Genomic DNA, 23346 nt, shown 5'->3' on the forward strand with positions numbered 1-23346 from the left:
CTGACGCAAACAGAGCTTTATTCTTTATGCAGAACAAAAACCCATGAAACTATAGGTTAATCTAGACGACTGAACTTCCAAAGAGAGGCAAAATTCTACAAACGTGTCTCTGGGATGTTGCAACCATGAGAATGGTTTGCATGGGAACCTATATGAAGAGTGTGGAGAAACCAAAACCAAAAAAACCCCCACCACACCCTAAAATGAAGAACAAACAGTTATGGGGGAACGTATGTCATATCTGACTAACGTATGCAGTGCTATTGTAGCCATGTTGGCCCCAAGATATTAGGGAGACAAGAAGGGTGAAGTAATATCTTTTACTGGACCAACTTCTGCTGGTGAGAGAGACGAGCTTTCGAGCTTACACAGAGCTCTTCTTCAGGTCTGGGAAACTGACTTAGGGCACGTCTGCACTAGCAAGCTTCCAGGGGCACAATTGTACCGATGCAGCTGTGCCGCTGCAAGACCGCTTGTGTAGCCATTCTATGCCAATGGGAGAGAGCTCACCTGTCAACATCATAAAGCCACCTCCACGAGCAGCAGTAGCTGTGTCGGAGGGAGAAGCTCTCCTGCCAACATACCACTATGCACACAACCACTTATGCTGGTGAAACTTATGTCACTCGGGTGTGCTTTTGCAATACAAGGTGGAACAGATAGTTTAGCCTAAATAGTTAATACATATTTCCAGGGACCATTCAAGGTGAAGTGGCCTGAAAACATCCCTCCAGTCACAGAGGGGAAAGGAAGGGACAGGTGGGGTGGGGTAGGGTAGGGTGTGGAGAAGCAGCTGGGGTGGGGTCGTTAGTGGGTTACAGATTGTTGTAATAAATCATAAATCCAGTCTCTCTTTTCAGTCCATGATTTTTAGTGTCTAGCAAAGTTATGAATTTAAGCTCCCAGGCTTCTCTTCTGAAAGGGCTGTGCAGCTTTCCTTTGAGGATGAGGACTGATAGGTCAGATACAGAGTGATCACTTTGTGAAAAGTGTTCATCCACGGGTGATGTCGTGTTTTTGTCTTTTATCATCTTCCTCTGTGAGTTCATTTGAGAGTGTAGTGATTGTCTGGTTTCATCCACATAGTTGTTATTGGGGCATTTAGTGCACTGGATGAGGTACACCACATGTTGAGATAGGCATGTATAGGACCCATGGCTCTTGAAAGGTGGGTTGTGGGCAGGGTTGGATCATTACACCAGTGGAGAGATTCTGCAGGTTTTGCATCTGTTGTTCTGTCAGGCTCTGGTGCCGCTTTGAGTTGGTGTGTCTGGTCTGTGAGGAGCTTACTTCTGCTGATGAACTTGGAGAGGTTGGGGGTTGTTTGAAGGCCAGAAGAGGGAGTTCAGGAAAGATTTCTTTCAAGATGGAGGTCCCCATCGAGTGTGAGTTGTAGTTGTTTGATGATACCCTGTATGGGTTCCAGTGTGGTGTGGTAGGTGACAACTAGGGATGTGAGGGTGGAGGGGGTTTTATTTCTGTATTGAAGCAGGTTCTCTTGGGGTATCTGGGTGGCCCATTCCATGATGTGATCTGCTTCTCTGGAGTGTCCTTGTTTGGTGAAGGCGATGTTGAGTGTTTTCATGTGTATATCCTGGACTTTCTCCTCGGAACATATTTTGTGGTATCTGAGCATGTAGCGGTCTATAACGGATTTCTTGGTGTGTTTGGGGTGGTTACTGGATATATGAAGGTAGTGAGCAATGGGTTTCAAATATATGGTTGCCTGTAGGGTTCCATTTTTGAATCTGATCATGCCTTTCTGGATCATGATGTCCAGAAAGTTGATGCTGAAGTGGGCATGTTCCAGAGAGAGTTTAATAAGTTTATTACAACAATCTGTAACTCATTAACAACCCCCCCTCCCACCAGCCAACTGCTCTCCATATGCCCCCTGCCCCTTTCCTTTCCTTCTTTTGACTGGAGAGGTGTTAATGGCCACTTCACTGTGAATGACACTTTGAAATGTATTAGCTACCTAAGCTTCACCGTGTATTTAGCAGTGATACTCTGAGTTAGTTTCCAAGCTGGAAAGCTTGTCTCTCTGGTCCAATAAAAGACATTGCCTCACATACCTTGCCCTCGAATATCTGACCAAGGCATTCTTCTTTTTTATTTTAAAGTCTAATAATATCATTTTCTTAAAAGGCAGATAAGATTTGAGAAAAGAAATGAAAGGACCCTGTGAGCGTGTGCCTTTCATATAGTACTCTAAAGCAAAGTCTACACAATGTGCAGAGTCATACACTCTCTGCACTTTGGCGTTAACACCAAATTAACAATACGATAAAGTTCTGCTCAAACCTTCTTCCGCAGACAGGGCTGCCCCTCGGGTTCCTGGTTTAGGACTGCTCAGCCAGCACCCTAGATCCATTCCCACTAGAAAACCACTCCTACCTCCCTTATAACTAGGTGGGATAATGGGTCACCTGTCTCAGTGAGTGGGCGGATCAGGAAGAACCCACTAAACCCTTTCCCTGCTACTAAAGTGGGAAGTTTCAAGAACACAGAGCAATCCTGTTACAGAATCATAAATAAATGGACTTAAATTAGAGTGTGATATTGTGATGAGAAAGAAGCTGTTCCCAACTGAATTATTATATTGATTTGTTATATAACATCACATTTGAACACGTCAAAGCTGGAGTCAGATCATTTTTATTGCTCTTCACATGCAAGAATGAAAACCCTGTTCACCTATGTACTCTTCTAGAAATATCTGCTGGAAGATCGTGAGTGTATATAATCCATCACCTACATAAAAAGACCATCTAAGCAGAAACTGTAACCAACCTCACATTTGCATTAGGTTGATACAAACTGTTTATAAAAATTAATTAGTTTATCCAGTGATAGATGTAAAATAGTGCATTAAAAATCTTTTTAAAACTGGTACAGCATCCCTGGGATTTGTTAGTTCATCTTAAAGATTTTCAAAGGATATAGTCAGGATCGGAGAAACTCAAAATGTAACTGGTCATTTTTATTGGTGCATATTTGCTAAATACATATAATTCACCTATATTCTTTTTCTACCATAAATGTTTCAGTGCTCTGATTTCTAAGATAAGTAACGTCAATGGCGGCAACCCAGGGATTCACAAGCAACCCTTCAATAACAAGTCAAGGTACATGCAAGGAAACAGATTTAGATTTCAAGACACAAAGGTGATTCTTTTAAGCAGCAGGGAAGGATAAATATTTAAGGACCATACGAAAGACATTTTGACAATGTCTTTTTAAGTGAGCATGGACTGCTGCTGACTTATGTTAACTTAACATTCTTTCAACAAGCTGTATTTTTCTGAAACCCCACAATGAAAAGTGAAATTGTAGATGGCTAAACTCATGAAGGCTCCAATCCTGAAATTTATCACTGGGATTCTTCAGAAAACACGTCTGACTGGGGCCATGTTAGTGTTCATTGATCATCCTGTAGTTCATGATTACAAAACATAAGAGCTCAAAACCTGAACATACACCTCTGCAGTCCCTGGGAGTTGAGCATGCTCAGAAGCTCCCAGGATTTGGCCCAAGACTAGCAAGAGTACTCACAAGATGTAGCAGATAACTCCTATACTCCACATATCTGTGGCATATCCAATAGGTTCATAGTTTATAACTTCTGGAGCCACAAACTCAGGTGTCCCAAAGAGAACTTTCAGAGAACCTGTACTTTCTGTGAAGAAAAAAAAGAGGAAAACATTAACGGTTGTATATTTTTTGAAGGTACAATTAACAGTTTGCACTCACATTTATAGGTTAGTTATTAAACTCCCTCACCAAAAAGGTAAATAATTGACTCAGCTGCTACTAGCTTGGCCAGCTCATGTCTTCCTGTGCTCATGTATGAATAACAAATAATAATTCTTCTGTGCTAAGCACCACAAATGCAGTCAGCACTGCACAAGACACACAATAAAGAGTTCCTCCCCTGAAGAATTTGCATTCTAAATAAGACATACACAGGGTTACCAGCACACACTGGGAAGATATGATATGGGCCCAACTTGTGATGTTTGGATTCAGATCTGACTTTCCCAAAAAGTTTGTGGGTAGCTGGGCCCATCTCTGCTTAGATAGCTCCACAAGAGCATGTCCAGCAAAGAATACAGATGCTAGATTAGAACTGGAGGACTTTTCATTGCCCTTATCAAAGCCTTGGCAACTTGCAATGCAAAGCAAAGTGAAACAGTAATAAATGTAGAACAAAAAAAATTGTTGGCATCCAAAAATATTTCATTAAGTGAAAACAGTAGAGAAAAATCAGTGCCTTGCCACTGGTGCTTGTTTAAATTTGAAAGATGCCCAGGTAGAGAATGAGAAAGAGAGGGAGAAAAAAGCACCACACATGACAGATGTTAGGTCGCTTAATGCCTTACTGGAAGGTGCTCAGATACTGCAGCGATGAGCATGGAACAAAACCTACACAGAATAGAAGCGAATATGTGCCATATTGCCAGCAAAAGCAACAACCGCGCCACTATTTGTACTACACATATGTCCAGTTTCAGATAACATTTCTAGAGAAGGGTGTGAAACACCATGCAAGCCATTCAGTATGGAATTATTAGGAAATCCAAATGTGCCCATTTTAGCCCATGTCCATTCCAAACACCTGGAGAAGGAAGAAGAGGAAAGAAGCAAGAGTGTAAGTGGGGAGGCAACCAACAAGAAGAAAGTGGGCAGGGAACAAGGATGTCCAGGAATGGAAAAAGGAAATGATCAAGTGCAAGTGGGCACAAAGGACCAAGAAATTATGTTTACTGGCTATACTGGAGCAAATGGATTTAGTTTGGGAAACCAGCTCTTGTTCAGACTCCAAGATAACCTGGGCAATCAGTGCTTGGTGCAAATGAGGTCCGCTGCCCTACTATAGTTATTATTATTTATTAATTGTATGAATGTAACACCTAGGTCGGGACCCCATAATGTTAGGTACTGTACAAATACAGAAGGAGAGACTGTCCCTGCCTCAAGAGATTACAATCTCAATAGAAAGACAGACAAGGGATTGGAGGGGAAAAAGATGTAATAGACTCCAGTCCATTAATGTTAAAATAATCATGGTTACAAAACATTGCACCCTTATAGCAATTAAAACAAAAACTTAAAAAATTATCAGCATGTTAATCGTTTACTCGACTACAACTGGACTTACTTGACCATCAGAACAAAGCGCTAATACAGAATATATTTATTTGCCAGAACCAGCTGGTAGACACAATTAACCACATTTTACTATCATTCCTGCATGATCATCAGTTCATATGGTTACGAAATTATAATTAATTTGACCTTCTACAGTTCCTTCCATCCAAAGATCTCAAAGCAGTTTACAAACTCTAATCATACAACCTTTCAACACCCCTTTGAAGCATTAGTATCCGCATTTTATAGATCAGGAACCTCCAAAGCACAGAGAAGTTAAGTCATCTACCCAAGGATCACACAGTAAGCCTGTGACAGAATCAGTTTTGTGCTAATCACTAACCATCCTTTTCTCCTGCAAGTATACACTGGGCACTACCATGGTGAATTCACTCACATTCCCCTCATCTTTTCATTTTACACACTACAAAATCCTTTCTTCCTCTTCTCATAAATGGTGATAGCAAGCTAATTCAGGAAACCTTGCAGTAACAGAGACCTCCAGGGCTATCCAGTGCAAAGGATGTCAGTTTCTAGTGACTGAAAAGCCATGTACATTTTGCACAGAGGGCCAATTTTTTACAAGCTTGGTACATAGGAAGAACCCTGGCTTCGGCTACCGTTTAAGTGAGCTCTAATGCTGAAGAATTAGTTGGAAACTGGCCTTTTTTTCTGCATTGTGCATAACTAATTGATTTTCAAAAAACAATGTCTTAGCACACACACACACACACACACACACACACACATCCTATGAACCCACAAAGTTTATCTTGAACAAATTTTTTACATGAGCTTCTAAGAACACCAAAAAAGGTTAGGAAAATATCCCACTACGTCTTTGGTATTTCCTGACAATAGAATAAGAGAACTAATTATCCGCATAAAATGACTGTGGAAGGATTACTGGTTTTAACTAATTTAAGTTAGCTCAAAGTACTGAAAGCTAAGATGCACTACATTTTTACTGGTTAGAAAACAATTAAAAAGAAAGTTATAATATTATATTGCAAATCGATGCAGTCTCCACTTCCATTCTCTTTATGAGGGCTTTTGATTGAGTAAAGTCTGCCGGATTAGAATAATAGATTGCAGTTCTAACAAGGGTCCTAACCCCCCTTCGATTAAAGTCAGTGGGTGTTCCAACATAATCATAAATAGGTGCATTAGAATGCTCACAGTCTGTCAAAGTAGGCAATTGCAAAGAAGAATGAACTAAACAAAACCATGTAACAAAACAACCTTGAATGGCTTAGAGCTGTTGCTAATAAAAAATGTTTTCCTTTTACTGGAAAAAGACTGAGTTGAATGTTGTGAAAGTCTTACTGATCAGTAAAGCACTATTTTCCTTCATGTGGCCTGTTTAGTATGGTAGTCTCTCTTTGTGGGAACTGCTACATATGCCACATCGTGAATTTGGACAAAATTGCTCACAGTTCAGCCATGGATTAACATCAGAGGTGAGTTTGGTTCACAGATGAGAAAAAAGGCAAAAGGCAAATGCTCATAATGCCACTTTGCAAGCAAGAGCATGCACAAATTAATCTACGTTTTATGAAATCAAGATAAATTCTGGTGTCCATGGCTACCATCCTTCTATGACTGAGAAAAATGTAGCATAATTGCAAATGTGGTATATGTGACATGATTGCAGCAATTCACGTTTTTGCATCACACTGTGCAAAATACACAGTGAATGCAATTTCCAAAAATCCAAAAACTATTTACATGAACACCACATTGAGAAGAGGGAATCCAGTCTCTCTTTTGGTAATCTTGGGTTAAACTAATTGTGATCTGAAAGTGAAAGCTACCTGGAAAAGTTACTGTAAAAATGCCATTCTGGGGTTCCGTGTTTATTGTTTCTGAATGATCAAATCTGCTGACTTCACAAGTAAATGGGTTTCCTAGCTGCTAATTGGAATCTGACAGTCAAGTTGGAGTCTCTCTCACTTCACCAACAAAGACTTCAGTATTGGAACTTCATTAACATTTCTGCTGATGATTCTTGAACCAGAACAAAACCCAGCTCACCATCCCAGAACTTTGTTTACTCTATAGTGCTAACAGGAGAGTAACTGCTGGTCAATTTTTATTTCAGTGAGTAAAGTAAGCAGATTGGTACCTTTTTATTCAACCACTTTCACATAGTCTCTTTTCAGAGCATAGCCACACCTTAAACCTGGAAGGCATACTTGTTCATTTCTAATTAGATTAATACATACTTTTTGTTAAGAATTCTTATTATGTTTGCACTACTCTGTGACTTAAGACAGAAAGGAAAGGGAAGGATGGATACAGAGATGTACTATTAAAGGCAGAATACAATAATTCCAAACATTACTTGCACACTAATCACTTGTTTTGTTTTTTTGTAAAGGAATCATGTGTAATTTTATTTAAAAGGGGGAGCACACAACTATGGGCCCCATTGTGAACCCATTACTTATACTGGTGAGCAGTAATTCCCATAAATTGCCCCCAAGGAAGTCAATTGGATTAGTTACATGAATAACTGCTCCCCAAACCTGAGTAGCAAGTTCATAATCTGCCCGGACCTAGTTTAATACGTGGAATGATTTTCCTTCTGATGCAAAGTATAAGATAAAAATAGAAACTCGCTGTATAAAAAGAGTACTTGATGTTCAGTTAGCAGACCTATTTGCTGTATGGCTTCCCAGCATATATGAGGCTCGTTAATGGAACTAGCAATGAGGCCACCGAAGAGCATGAAGGCAAGTAGCCATCCAAATGATTCCACTTTGGAATGACACCATACATGGGAACTTTCAGTCCAAAAAGAATTTTGAGGAAGTTATGAATAGTTCAAAAAAGGGGATTGTGATAGAAGTGCCTCTTCAACGTAGGGTTGACAGGTGTTCGGTTTTCAATTGGAACGCCTGGTCGAAAAGGGACCCTTGCGGCTCAGGTCAGCACCACTGACCGAGCCATTAAACGTCTGGTCAGCGGCGCAGTGGGGCTAAGGCAGGCTCCCTGCCTGCCCAGGCTCCGCGCAGCTCCCGGATGTGGCCGGCATGTCCGTGCAGCCCTTAGGCACAGAGGCAATCAGGGATGTTCCACGTGCTGCCCCCTCCCCGAGTGCTGGCTCTGCAGCTCCCATTGGCTGGGAGCCATGCCCAACGGGAGCTGCAGTGGTTGTGCCTGCAGGTGCAGGCAGCACACAGAGCCCCCTGGTTCCTCCGCCTAGGAGCCAGACACGCCGTCTGCTTCTGGGAGCCGTCTGAGGTAAGCACCGCCTGGCCGGAGCCTACACCCCAAACCCACACACGCACCCCAACCCCCTGCCCCAGCCCTGAGCCCCTGTCCGCACCCCAACCCTCTACCCCAGCCCAAAGCCCCCTCCCACATTCCAAACCCCTCGGCTCCATCCCCCAGCCTGGGGCACCCTCTTGCACCCCAAATCCCTCATCCCCAGCCCTATCCCAGAGGCCCCACCCCCAGCTGGAGCCCTTTCCCCTCCCCTGCGCCCTAATGCCCCGCCCCAAGCCCCTTCCTGCACCGCAATCCTCTCATCCCCAGCCCTACCCCAGAGCCTGCACCCTCAGCTGGAATCCTCACCCCTCCCACACCCCACCCCCTGCCACAGCTTGGTGAAAATGAGTGAGGGTGTGGGAGAGCAAGCGAGGGAGGGAGGGGGGATAGAGTGAGTGGGATCAGGGCCTTGGAGAAGGTGTGAGGCAGGGGCAGGGGCAGAGGCAGGGCAGGAGGTGGTGTAAGAATGTTTGGTTTTCTGCAATCAGAAAGTTGGCAACCCTACTTCAAATGTTTAGCATGTACAATAATACACAAGAGTTTAGGACATGAAGTGAAGAATACTTTAACCAACACAAAGTGAAGTGGAAATGTAAGTAAAATGTAATTACCCAAGCTAGAAATTTCCCAGAACAAGTCCTATTCTTAAAGATCTCATGACACTGTTTTTTTTAAATGACTACAAATGATCAGGACCTTGATTTTATGTTTTATTTCAAGTATAAGGAACTAGTGTTTCAAAATTATTTGGGGTAATGTGGTGATTTATCTCTACAACTGTTCTGACTTTTGTGTATTTCACCTTTTGATCTACATCGGCACTGCCATCTATAGAGACGGACTGCCATTTTGTATTCAGGCCAGTGCAGACTGTCTCAGAGAACAGACATACACTATGTGCTCTCTTATAGATGTCTTACTTTTGTTCTTTCTTGGTTTTAATATGTTACTCTAAAATAAGAAGATTAAAATTGAAAGTATCCATTTGCTCTTTATGTGTGAAAGAGCACAACAATAAATATGATAGAACTATTCCTGCCGCACACAATTTGTCATTTGAACATAACAAAGTTAATAGATTTATTACCTAATCTTCTTGCAAGTCCAAAGTCAATGAGTTTGATTCTTGCCCCAGTCTTGTTGACACACATAATGTTTTCCGGCTTCAAGTCCAAATGGACAATGCCCTGCTTATGGATGTACTGAACTCCTTCCGATATCTGCCTCATGTATTTAATACACTCTCTCTCTGTCAGTTCAAAGTCCTCATCGATGATTCGTTCAAAGAGTTCTCCTCCAGAAACACTGAAACAAAAAAACAAAAAAGGGGTGGGGGAGGGAGATTATTGGATTATTTAAAAATATGTTTACTTATTGGTAAACTGGACACTTCCATTATACAGACAGAGATAGTTCACATTGCTAGCAGTTCCTAAAGGGTTTTGAAGGTATTTCAAGGCACAGCTTTTGTGTGGTAATGGAGATATTCATAGACACCACTTTTTAGCTGTCATTATGCCATGATATAGATCAGTGGATCTCAACCTTTTCCATACTGAGACCCCGTTTTCGTTACCAGTTCCAGCCCATGTAGACAGGATCTTAGCTGGGACACCCTGAGCCCCTCTTGCATTTAGCAATAACAGAAGGACAAGGTGGTTGTGACACTCTGACATCTGCTTGTGATCCCCTTGGATCAAACAAACAAAATATTAGTTGTTTTTGATACTTAGTAAATTACTCAACTTGTTCTTTGACTAATGTCCAAAGATGGGACATACTTTGTATTTATGCTGTGGGTGACACATGAACAAGGGAGGGAATGGTGAAAAAGCACCCTGGCACTTGTAAATCTCTTCTAAATGAAATATGGCAAACTCTTTATATGGCTTAATATTTGGCAACATTTACACTCACTGCCAAATGTAATTGCACATTTCAGTTACAGAAGGAAAACATAATTGAAAAGCAGCCTTTCAATGTTTATAAATTGTCAGATACATGGTAAGAAATTCTATGTCCCTCATGTATTAAATTGAAATAGAAACATCTGGAGCTCTGTACTCCTTTTGTTGCTTTAACTATAAGGTTTCAGAAAATATATAATTAGAGTAGCTACTGCAGTTTTCTACTAAAAGGTACTGGAGAATTAAACATGGAAACAATAAGGACAGCATATGCTTGACAAACTCAAATAATTACATGGATTACTATGTAAGGCTAAAACAATGGCTAGAGTTTCAGATAAACATATCTGAAATTGAAGTTTCTTGGTTCTAATAGTTTATGAGTTCAATATGTTAGCAACCAGTGCAGAGATGTTTATGAAAGCATCTGTTCTCAGAAAGTATGTGCTTTGAGCACTTTGCAGTTCCAAAATAAATATAATCCTTGTACTTTACAAGAAATGCAGAGGAGAACGCAGGCAGCTTCTTGTCAGAGACAACCATGTTATTTGAGTTAAAAGAGGATTCCCAACAAAGGACCTTATAAATTAAAAAGAAAGGACAAAAACCTTCAAGTGAAATATACTTCAGTGACTGCTTAAAACAGACCTAATGACTAATCTGAACAATTCTTTTTTTGTACTATAAATGCCATTCTTCTTGGCTCTACCTTTGCAGAGTCTCTGCCATTATCTCTAGTATATCCTTTTAGGCATGTTACATGTCGATGTACGTGCATGCTGTTCTCGGCCCTCATTCCTCTGGCTATTCTGATAATGTCATTAAGATAAACTGTGCTTGCATTTCCTAGATTCTTGGTGTTTCATTTATTTCCTGCAGTTTATATTATATTAGAAAAGCAGAGTTGTTTCTTTTTCTGGATGTGTTTTTAAAGGTTCTTTGAGGTGGTGGATTGATCAAGTGTAACTGGCAGAGGGAATATGTTTTTTCTTCATGCAGTTAGAACAATAGTATAATCATCCAAGGGCTGATCAAGTCAGTGAGAGTCTTTCCATTGATTTCAATAGGCTTTGGCTCAGGCTTTCGAGAAGCATATTCTTCTGGATGTATCTCACAGCAATTGCAGTCTTTAGCCACCTGTTATTTTAAGATTGTGCCCAGAGAGACACTATGGTCATTTAAAGAATCTATTTTGGACCTTCCTTGTGTGAAATCTTATATTCACTACATTTTGACATATACCCAAGCCAAATGCATAGGCTTGCTGATTTGTGACAATTCATTCATACCAAATGAATGGGGATTCATTTGCACTTTAATAATCTCAGGTTTATTACAGTCTATGCAAACATAAATTTGCTTTATGGGGCAAGTGAAAGAATCTGAAGGCACTTACTCCTCAACTTTCACAGCAATTCACAGGGCTCTGGCATGTCTACAGAGACAGGATTACTTCTATATTGGAAATCAAATTGCCTGAGATTTGCTTGTCACTGGATCTCCAAGCCAGGTAACAAACTGTTGACAAATTGGAGGGTTTTCAGAGAAAAGCAACCAAAATGATTTAAGGAGCTGGAGGAATTGATTTATGAGAACCAATCAAAAGAACATAATAGCTATATCTTGGCTAAGGAAAGCGATGGTAACTATGGAGGTTTAAACCACCAAATTATTTGCATAGGGTATACACCAAGGAGAGATAGGAATTATTCAGCATGGTACAAAGGGAAATAACCAGATACTTTGGGATGAAATTAAAAGGAAAAAATTAGGCTGAATATCAGGAAAAACCAATCCTCCTGGTAGTGAGGATAAGATAATGGACAAAGCTTCTAATGGAAATCTTTGGAGACATGTAAAACAAGAGGGTACAAAGCACTAGACATTTTATTATAGGGAACAATCCTGCACTGGAATTTTGGGGGATCGACTCAGAGACCTAATATATAAAATCTCTGCAAACACAAGACACACACGCACACGGTAAGTTCTTCCAGTCTGGTTGGTTTCAAGTGGCTGGATTCTGGCTGTATGGCAAGTGGGTCAGATTGTCACTATTATTTCTAAATTCAATGTAAATGGCTTTCAGTCTTCAATCATATTCATATAGAAACAAACTATCTTCTTGGATGTACAATATCAATGGGAATGGCATACAAAAACAGAATTTGGCCCTACACTTGATCAGATTTTTTAGAAGAGCTCATGTCACAGGGTGACCCCTTGAAATGAAACAGGTCCAGCGCCCCTGTGGTAGAACAGGTGCTCCCAGTTTGGCCAATTAAGAGGTCATGAAGATCCAGGTTTTCAGTAAGCAAGGGGGATCAGGAGTAGCAGGGAGTCCCCTGGGAGAGGCAGCAGTAGGAACCTGCTGGGGAAAAAGGGTCTCCAGGGAGAAAGTGCTGGGAGGTGGTACTCAGCAAAACGGACAAGGAAGAATCCTGCAGGATGCTCTGATGGAGGAGTGATAGAGAAGCAAAGTGGAAAATCCCCTGGGAGCAGTAGCCCAGGGTGGGCTGAGGAAAATTGCCTGGAATGAGACTCTGGGACTGGCAATGGACCTTTGTGTGCTTGTAGGTCATCTCCCATCAAGCCATTGCAATTAAGGTTCCAAAAGTGTTCAATATGTAGCAGCTCCTATAGAGAACAATGGGCGCTGCTAAATGCTGAGCACTATTGAAAATCTGGCCACTTCGTTGGAGTGGACCAATGGGAGATGAGCCTTTTTGAAAATCTGGCTACATTTTTATACCCCAATGAGAACAATAGGAACTGCTTGGCTGTTGAGATCTTCTAAAACTCTGGCTCGTAAACTCTGATGTGCAAAATAATAAACTAGCTTAAAACCTAAAATCATGCCTAAACACAGACTACAATAACTAAACCCTGTGGTATTTAAATGCAGCTTATCTTTTAAAATAGCGGGTGGTTTGGTGGAGGGGAAAATTAATGGTGTGTAGAGACACAGGCTATCCAGAACCCTTTATACATTTGCCTCTGTTTGCCATGAGGCCTGCCAGCTCCCAATTCCAAACTAAGTCGGACTTTTTCTCCTCCAACCATCACTAAGTTGCTCAAGTTTTAAATCCAAAAATAAATGCACCATCTTATATTTAAGCACCAATGTTGCATAACAAGGATTCAATCTCTGAAATATGCTTGTGCAAACAATAGCTTTCACATAGTCTGAACATGCAGTAACTAAGACAAGTAGAGGTACAGTCTCTTTGCTTAAAGCAATCTGTATTTTGCTAGGAAGATCAAGCCAGCAATAAAATTTCCTTTCTTTCCCTTTTTACGCACCACACTGGGAAGCAGCTGTGCTGGACCACAGCAATTGACCTGTCCTTTTGGGAAAAACATCAACAGAGATCAAGAGTTGATTTTCTTTCCTGCTGCTGCTGCTACAAATATGGTGTTCACATTAAACAGGTGCACCGATAAATTATGCAACTGTCATTTGGTCATGCATGCTCCCATTGCTTGTGGAGTCTGAACATTCCATTCCAAGCTGTATTGTATTATACAGATTCCCGTCTTGAAAGAAGTTCCAGCACAGGGACACCTTCTGAGCCCTGTCTTCTGCAAAAGTGAAAGAATATGTACTACGATCTACATACTAACTATGGTGGCTGATGGCAAGATAGATTAAATAGCTATCACATAGTTATAACACCATCATGTTGCTCTGTACTGTGATTCTTATGTTGCTTGTCTACCACTTTCAGTGATGGTGTGGGCTGGGAGCACAAAGTGAACAGTGTATATAGGCCTGGTGAGGGTGGGAAGATGGGGCACCATTGCTTTGTTCAACAACCAGGAATCAGCATAGATGGTCTTTGAATGTGGTCCTGATTAGCTGTCCGTGGAGTGAAGGATGGTAGCTTTGATGCAGGGACTTGAGAGTCGTGGGGTGGAAGTTAAGAAAACTAAACAGGCATCATCAGTCCCTTCTTTAATTGCTAAGTCTGGGCCATAAGTTAGGAAGACCCTGCATGGTGACATTAGAGGCAGCTCAGGTTGTTTTGAGCCAGTCTGGGTGCTAGACAGCCAGGAAGACCTATACGATCTTGTCTGCATCCATTAAACTCACTTTAGAATTGTGTCTCTGTTTATCATCTGTCTAGATTTTTCTATAGGTACTACTGTGATGGTTGCAACAAGTTAAATGAACAAGTTTTGTATCTTCTCTGCCAAGAAGACCCACAAGGCTCTCTTAAGGGTGCAGACAGAGGACCTCACCTCCGACAAAAAATAAATTTTCCTTCTAACAATGGTTGAATACTGTACATTTTTTTGCTCCTCTAACAGACATGATTATAAATGTGCTGAGTAGAATTTTTCATAAAAGTTCAACTATTCTGTTAGATTTTGGCTTTGGTGTTTGCAGTCTGAATCACATCTTTCTTGTCTGTAATTTATTGATTTATTCTGCACAGCCATTCCATCATCCATGAAAAATGACTGACCAGTATATAAATAAAGAATTGGTAGTACTTTATCTAATGCATGTTTAGAGATTGCCAAACCAAATAAATAGTAACAATCTCATCCCCAACCCTTTTCTCATTTCTAGAACCAATCTGGACCTGAAGATTCTGAAATACTTGGTTAAATTTTTCTCTCCAATTGTTATTTTTGATTTTCACATTCCTCTATGTTTCCACATTCAATCTGGAAGCAGAGAGAAGAAACACCAGAAAAGTACCCTTCCTTCAATACTACCAACTGAACCAGATACAGGATGCAACAGAAATCTCATGACTGTGCTCACAAAATTTTTAGCCAGATTGTGTTGAAATCAATGGAGATACATTAGGAATAATTTGGCCAAAGATGCTTAAACATCTTTGATAAACACTTAGACAAAATTTGGATAATTTATGTGACCAGAACAAAAAACCTGGCCTTTTTTAAGAGTCACTCATCACTAGATAATATTTTATACAAAAAGGACAAGTTATTTTTAATTATCTGTCAGGGTATCAGGAAATCTTCACATGCTGGGCACCAATAAACTAAAATGTGCTCTTAAGGGTTATACTCACATTTCCAAGACCATGACGATGTTGGCTTTTTCTTCAAAGGCATCTACACACTGGACAAGTTTTGGATGATGTAGACAGTTCATGATGCCGATTTCCTGCCTTATATTTTCTTTATCCTTAGCTGAATATGCTTTGAAAAATTTTCCTGCCCAAACTTTTCCAGTTTTCTTCTCAACAAGTTTAAAGACTTGTCCAAATTTCCCCCTGAAAATATATAACTATTTCCATGAAATGGTTTTAATATTTTATGGCCTAATAAGACTAAAAACAAAACTTAACTAAAAACTTTTTCAGAGTGGTTAACTCAAATCTTGCACTGAAAATACATGATCACACCATTAGTCCAAGTGCTGTTCAAGACTGAACTGGGCATACTAATTTGCAAAATCATCTTGACGAATATTACATTCAAAAGGCGAGATCTTCACATAGCGTATATGGCTGTGGCTCTGTTAAAGTCAAGGGAGCTATGCTGATCTGAAAGAGCTGAGGATCTGCCCAGAAGGCTCAATTCTGACCTTAGCTAGACTGGTGTGTATCACCAGTCACAATAAAAAAAATAAGCACCTGTGCCTGTAGACACTGATACTACAAGCTAAACACCTATACACACTCATGTATCTAAAATCCTATGGCAGTCCAATGCTCCCTAATTAGAGAGAGTCTTCACCCTCTGATGCACATTACTTCCATTAGCATCCATTACAGTTACACATACATGTATAGAAAGAATGGACTTCTAGGGCAGCAGGGCAGAGGTTGTGCTCTCTCCCTGTCCGAAGTGGGGGCTGGCCCAGGTCCTGCATCGCCTGGCATCGCCACTCGTCCCCCACAAATGTTCCTCCATGCCCCCCCTAGTGGGGCATGTCTCATAGTTTGAAAACCTCTGTTCTACGGCTCCAGCATTATTACTTCAGGCTACAATTGCTAATGTGAGCTTACTTACAATTCCACCTTAACCATAACCCTTACAAGTGGAAAACACAACAAGAGATGGCTAGTTTTGTTACAGAGAAGAATATACTGAGGTAGAACCTTACGGCCTTGATTGCCAACAGCAAAACAAGTCCCTCAAAGTGTGCCCTGTCATACAGTTTGGACATCCACAAGCCTGAGTACTGACATATACAGCCAACTTAAACATTGACCTTTAATGAGCAATACTATTAATGCTTTTGCTTTGGGGATTATGACCACTGTCAACAGAGAATCTACCCTACCACCAGGGAGTAGGGTTTAATCTCATTAGCACTAATGGATATAATGGAGCTGTAAGTGCACAGTGGGTTTCTGCCTTCCAGATAGATTTCAGAGCAGAGAATAAAAAATGAACCATCTAGCATTTATGGGCTTCATTCTCCTCATCAGAAGCACATGTGATGCCTATTTTAAAGTGTCAATTAATGGGAAGGAAGAGCTTTTATGGAGATAAAACCAGACTCCTTTAGAATCTATTTTTTTACTGCACACAAGCAGCCCAGCTAGAAGGCTAAGAAGGTAACGTCCCATATCATACACGTTTAAGAATGCATCCTCCTAGCTCTTTATAGCCTTAGGAACACAGCATTCCAAGGGCTGAAACAAGAAACCTAATGGTCTACTTACGATCCCAATCTTTCTTCAATATTGTAGAACTCCGCAACTTTTTGTTCTGTATTTATAGTAACTGTCCGATAGTCGACCTCTGTTTCTTTCTCTTCTATAAGTGAGGATTAAGAACTGTTATTAAAAAAAAATCATACTACATGTATTAAAGATGTAGAGATTCATTTGCTCTGATGAAATTATGAACTTCTTACCATCATCAGATAGCTCAGCTTCATCTTTAGGTTCTATAAAAAAAGGGGGGGGGGAGAGAGAAGAAAGATAAATTGAGATGATTAACTCCTGTCAGCATAGGATGTATATACTTAGAGAAGGCTATCTTAGTCCTTGAATTAAGATTTTTTGGGTAAACAGTTAATGTGATGGTTAGGGACCAAAAGGCAGCCAGCTAACAGGGTTTGCATACTAAATATAAAGTAAAAATCTGTTCAATCTCAATGTACTAAATTTAAATCTGGTAGCAGAAGCCAGGGACTTCTGTTGTCATCAGTGTAGAATATCCTTTGAAGAGAAAGCAGCTGGTTTATATGTCTACTAAGCACATAAAATGTAAGGACTCAGATCACTGGATTATTTAATAGGCTGCCATCAGAATGCTTCAGAGGAAGGGAAAAATAAAACAATTAAAATTATTAAGCCCATGAAGCTCCTAACTGTACAATGCCTGTGTATAGGGAAAATACATTTCTTACTCTCACATCCAAACCTGAAAGTGTAAAAAAACAAAGCAAAAACCTCTGAGAAAGGCTGTTCTTTGAAGCTGTCCTGCCAATTTTGCAAACCTAGAGCTTTGGATAGTTCAGATAAGTACCCACATTTATTGGTGCTTATCTGAAATGAATTGCCTAGTCATTTAGGCCCAACTGTTTCAACAAAACCTCAATTCCAAATGTGCAACTGTTTGCAGGCACAAATCCTTACAAATAAAGTAACGCAACTGAAGTCAGCTGAAGATTCTCATGTAGGGGAATCCTCCAGTGGTGATGAGTCAGCATAACTGGCCTGTGTCATTCTCTATTTTGCAGTGGGGGTGATCAAGGAAAAGGGGGTGGATCCATAAAGCTGAGGTGCTTCAGCAATCTGTGACAGCCAGAATGGCTGTTGGGGTTGGAGGGCAGGTGTTAGAGTCAGCAAAATTTAGAGCTGCTCTAAGTTACTGCTTGAAATTGCTCCTCAGGACTATGCTGGTTCTCAGTGGCCTGAGGATCAGTGAGTTGCAATGTTTCACAACTACCAAGGCAGCTCTCCCTCCAAACAGCTGGACCTGATTATCTGACTCTGCCACTGAGTTTGTGCATTCCTAACCATGTGACTTAACCTCTTTGTGCCAATGGATTTACACTATTTATACAGAGCCCCAGTACATTCTAGTTTCTTTACAATTAAAGCTAGACTCAGTGCCTGGTAATAAAATAGTAGGGATAGGCGAAGGAAGGAGGGCAAGGTACACAGTAATAAGATTATACAGTTATGTTACATAGACATCTTTATGTGACAATAGAGATGAATTTGACCCCCTCAACACCCAAAAAATGGTGATGAGTCTGCAAACTGGTAGCCAGACAAGTTGAGTGGACTTAGCCAATCAACAGAAACCCCATCACCCCCTCTCCCTGCTGTGTTTGTGATATTTACATACCTGCAGCAGAGACAGACTGGTCTGCACTCTGCCACTGTAGCAGGGAAGCAAGAAGGGAAGATTGCCCTCCCCCACTCTGTGGGAGCTGTGCTCAGATTTTCTGCTATGGAAATCACAATTACATTGAGCAGGTCACATTTTCCTCCCCTTTTAAGGGCTGCATGAAGGAGCAGATCCCATCCTCTTTGCCAATAACTGTGTCTGCCAAATGTCCCAAGGCTAGACTTGCTGTGTACGCAACATGCACATCACTGCATCAAAGACTTGGACTGGGAGCCTTGTGGTCCACGGGTGGAAGTCCTAAATTAGTAAAAAGGTACATCTCCCCCATGGTTGAACTCAGTGAAGCTAAGCTAATGTCTTCCTCAGCTGGAAACCAGTGTTACCAACTGAACATGAAAGCTGGCCATGCATACTTTGCTTCTTTATGACTTATTACATTACTTTAGCAATGTTGAATCTGGACTGATGGTGAATATATGGCAACCTGCTCATTTCACTCTCATAATAATAATACTTTGCACTGCTAAAGCACTTTCCATTGGAGGATCTCCAAGTGCTTCACCAACACCATGGGACCTCAACATCTCTGGGAGGCAGGCATTATGCCTCTTTTTAGAGATGGGCAAACTGAGGCTAAAGCTATGTCTTCACACCCAAAAAGCTGTGTTTTTACAGTGAGATTATTAATGTGCATTAGCCATCTCACTCTAAAATCCTAGTGGAGACAAGGCTCTGTAGTTTTTACCGGAACACACCCAGGCAAGCTCAACTAGGTGGATGGTATAGTATTTGCCACACCCTAGTTATAATGCAGTAAAAACTATCAGTATCTTGTCTCCTGTAGTATTCTACAGTGAGATAACTAATGAATGTTAATTATCTCATGTAAACCTCCGACACACATCTTTTTGGGCAATGAAGGCATAGCCTTAGTTACTTGGCCAGGAATTTACAGTGGTGAGAACTTAAAAAGTCTTGCTTTTCAGGTGTGTTGAACACCCGCATTTCCCACTGACTTCCATTGAAATTGTTTGGGTTCAGTATTACTGAAAATTAGGCCTTAAGTAAATTGTCCAAGTCAGTTGTAGTGTCACAAACAGAACCCTAGAGTCCTGGCTTCCAGTCTCCTGCTGAAATCACTACACTACATTGTCTCCCTGATACAAGGAGTTACCTTTGTACAGTGGGTTCTTTTCTCAACCCATCTTATTGTTATCATTTGTTATTTGTATTGCAGTACTTCCTAGGTACTCCAGCCCCATTGTGCTAGGGATTGTAAAGACATAACAAAATCTTCTCTCTTCAATTAAAAAAAATATTTTGTTTCCACCCATCACAACCAGTGATAGCTTTTGGAAGTGCAAAAGCAAAGGAACAGTCTGACAGTTTCCAAACCTAAGTGTGTTCTTCCAGCAAGCAAAGAGAGGAGGCATTCCAACACAGGGAATTTTTGTTATCAACAGCCAGCACTGTCCAGCTTTTACACAAATTTATGGTCACTCTTACTACATTCTTCCCTTGGAGAGAAAATTGATCCTTGATTTATATCAACCTTTCAGATTTTCTTTTAAATAATGAGAGAAAGTAAATACGTGCATATAGCGCCAATTTAGCTGCTCAAGCAAGAGAACAAATTATTTCTGCATGGAAATATTTGACTAAAAGCTGTGGAAGGTCTTACAGTGTTGCACCACTGTGCTGTTATTTTGACCCCATCTGTCACTAAACGATAATATTACAAACTCTCTATGACTTTATTTGAACCAGGTAAAAACACAAAGCACTGCATATATAATGTACTTCAAAACAGGAAGAGAGAGGTGAAACACATAATCCAACCCCCAAAACCAGCCAGTAGGAAATATGGAAAAATAACTTGTTCTCCTTTATTTTCCAATTCTGGACTTTTTAGTGCCCTGCAAGCACCTAAAAGAGGTCCTCCATATTCTACACTATGTGTGTGCATACAATGCTTGTTTCTGAGTTTTTCTGTTTTTTGAACATATGGCTCTTGTTCAGTGTAAGTTTCAGGATGCTTAAGTTCTTCTCTTTGAAACTTCTCCGCTGATAAAGGGTCAAGGGAAAAAAGTTGAATGGTGGTGGAAAATATCCCCAAGAGCACATAAAACAGGAGTAAAATATTCTGGAATGGTAACTGGCACAAAAATTCTTTAAAAAATTGGCTACTCATATAAGGTGCCAGTTTGACAGCACAGCGCTGGAGACTGAAGTCTTCTGGCTGCTGATCAGGCACCTCATGGGCAACTGTGGCACAAAATCTCCCACGCTGACTCAGTAACATTCTTTGCATCTGAAGTCTCTAGGTTAATTTAGCTTCCTTGCCCTTAGCTTCTCCACTGAGGCTGCCAACAAATGTACCAGCTGGTGTTAATTGTGGTGATGTTTTTGGTGATGTTTCCATTACAAAGTAGACAGAGGCCACCGATTCATTTTCCAAAAGTCACTAACCAGCATTCTCAAATAGAATTAAATCTGAACCCATAACTCTTGGGTGAAACGTTCCATATCTCACTACAAGTATCCTGAGCTACCGAAACTTGTTAACAAATGGTTTCAGAGTAACAGCCGTGTTAGTCTGTATTCTCAAAAAGAAAAGGAGTACTTGTGGCACCTTAGAGACAAATAAATTGGTTAGTCTCTAGGTGCCACAAGTACTCCTTTTCTTTTTGTTAACAAATATAGATAGACATACATAAACAAATGCAGTTGACACACAATTCATTGCATTCATAAAACAGACAGAAAAATATTGGCCCAGATTTTCCAAGTTAGGAAGACACAAAAATTGATCTGCTCAGATATTCAATGGAAGCATAAAAATGCCTCACATCAAGCATGAGCAGTCATATATTTCAGGAATTGACACTCATAAATCACCAGTATGCAAATGTATATTGGCAATTGGCTGTACCTACCTTGAAAAATCCTGGGCCATTATCTAATAGAGTTTAATCATTTTTCTCAGTAAGGACTAACCTTCTTGTTTCTCGCCTACTTTTACCAGTTCTGATTCTTGGCTGGGCTCACTTATGCCATACACGTTAGCAGCTCGCACCCGGAATTTGTACTCCTTGTCAGCCAGCAGGGATTTTACATTGTAAGAAGTGCTACGGCAAGTAGTAAGATCTGTCCATTTGTTATCCACTGAGTTCCAGGTTTCCACAGTGTAGGACTGCACAGCGCTTCCGCCATCGTAAGAAGAGCCATACCAAGAGAGAGTGAGGGAAGAACTTTGTATGTCCGAGGCACAGGGTTTTCCGGCTGGGGGATCAGGTTTATCTACAAATGGGGACACACATGCAAAAATACATTAGATCAAACAAATTAATTCTGCTACCTACTCCCTCATTAGTTGTTATTTCCCCACCTGATCCACAGAGCCCACTCATCCTCAATTTTGATCTCTTTTGTTTTGTAATTGTTACAGCTAGTTAGATCTATGCTATACATTTGATAGATTGTTTATTAAAAGTAGTGTTGGTAACTCTCACAATTTTATTGACAGTCTCAGAATGTTTTGTGCTTCCTTAAAGCTCCTGCTCCTGGAGTCATGCTACTAAAGAAGCAAGTTTATATGGTTGCAGAGAAAAAACTTGAAAACATGTGTACCTAAAAGGCTCAAAAACCAGAAGGCAAGTAAAAAGAATTATGATTTTATCTCAGAGTGGCATTGTGAGGAGTTTTACAGATGGGGAACTGGGCACAGAGGGAATAATTAACCTGCCCAGGGTCACACAAGAAGTCTGTAACAGAGGAGGGAATTGAACTAGGGTCTCTTGAGTTCCAATCTAGCACCCTAATCACAAGACCATCCTTCCTGCCTAGATTTGTAGGCTAAGCTACAAAGAAGCAATGAGGCTTGATTCAACGTACACTGAACTCAGTAGAAAGCCTCCCATTCATTTCAATGGACATTGAATCAGGCCTATGAGTAGCATCCCCCACCAGTAATGAAAAATTGGAAAGTTTCAACAACAGAGATTTTTTTTCAACATGCAGAGTTTAAATATCCTCTTCTGATTTTTTAAAAAACTTCCCTGAAAAAATTCTTCCATGGGTTGGGATATGATGTGTGCAAACAGGCTTATATAATAGGCTTTTTAAACTTCAACCTTAAGCATGGAGCAACTGTTTCTCAATTACGGGCTCACTCCTTCAGCTCTTAGTTGCATAAATAAAGCCTGCATGATGGCTTTGGACGATAGGATTAAAATTCAAAATGATTTGGACAAACTGGAGAAATGGTCTGAAGTAAATAGGATGAAATTCAGTAAAGATAAATGCAAAGTACTCCTAAAGGAGCAATCAGTTGCACACCTACAAAATGGGAAATGACTGCCTAGGAAGTTAGTCTCTAAGGTGCCACAAGTACTCCTTTTCTTTTTGCCTAGGAAGGAGTACTGTGGAAAGGGATCTGGGGTTCATAGTGGATCACAAGCTAAATAGGAGTCAACAGTGTAACACTGTTGCAAAAAAAGGAAACATCATTCTGGGATGTATTAGAAGGTGCGTTGTAAGCAAGACACGAGAAATAATTCTTCCACTTTACTCCATGCTGATTAGGCCTCAACTGGAGTATTGTGTCCAGTTCTGGGTGCCACATTTCAGGAAAGATGTGGATGAATTGGAGAAAGTCCAGAGAAGAAGAACAAAAATGATGAAAGGTCTATCAAACATGACCTATGAGGGAAGATTGAAA

The 23346-nt window shown here is 40.6% G+C and overlaps 1 protein-coding gene across 7 annotated transcripts in view; it reads right to left on the reverse strand.

The window, feature by feature from the left end:
* The window catches only part of MYLK (myosin light chain kinase), a 324584-nt gene that overhangs the window by 20166 nt on the left and 281072 nt on the right, over positions 1–23346 (reverse strand). For all 7 annotated transcript variants that reach the window (XM_037913164.2, XM_043524849.1, XM_043524848.1 and 4 more), the window contains 6 exons: positions 21624–21926; positions 17179–17211; positions 16985–17078; positions 15380–15583; positions 9512–9729; positions 3556–3679 (listed from right to left, as the gene is read on the reverse strand). In XM_037913164.2, the coding sequence (XP_037769092.1) occupies positions 3556–3679; positions 9512–9729; positions 15380–15583; positions 16985–17078; positions 17179–17211; positions 21624–21926 (976 nt within the window). The remainder of the gene's footprint in view (positions 1–3555; positions 3680–9511; positions 9730–15379; positions 15584–16984; positions 17079–17178; positions 17212–21623; positions 21927–23346) is intronic.

Source organism: Chelonia mydas, chromosome 11, assembly GCF_015237465.2.
Source record: "Chelonia mydas isolate rCheMyd1 chromosome 11, rCheMyd1.pri.v2, whole genome shotgun sequence".
In the NCBI taxonomy this organism is placed as follows: Eukaryota; Metazoa; Chordata; order Testudines; family Cheloniidae; genus Chelonia; species Chelonia mydas.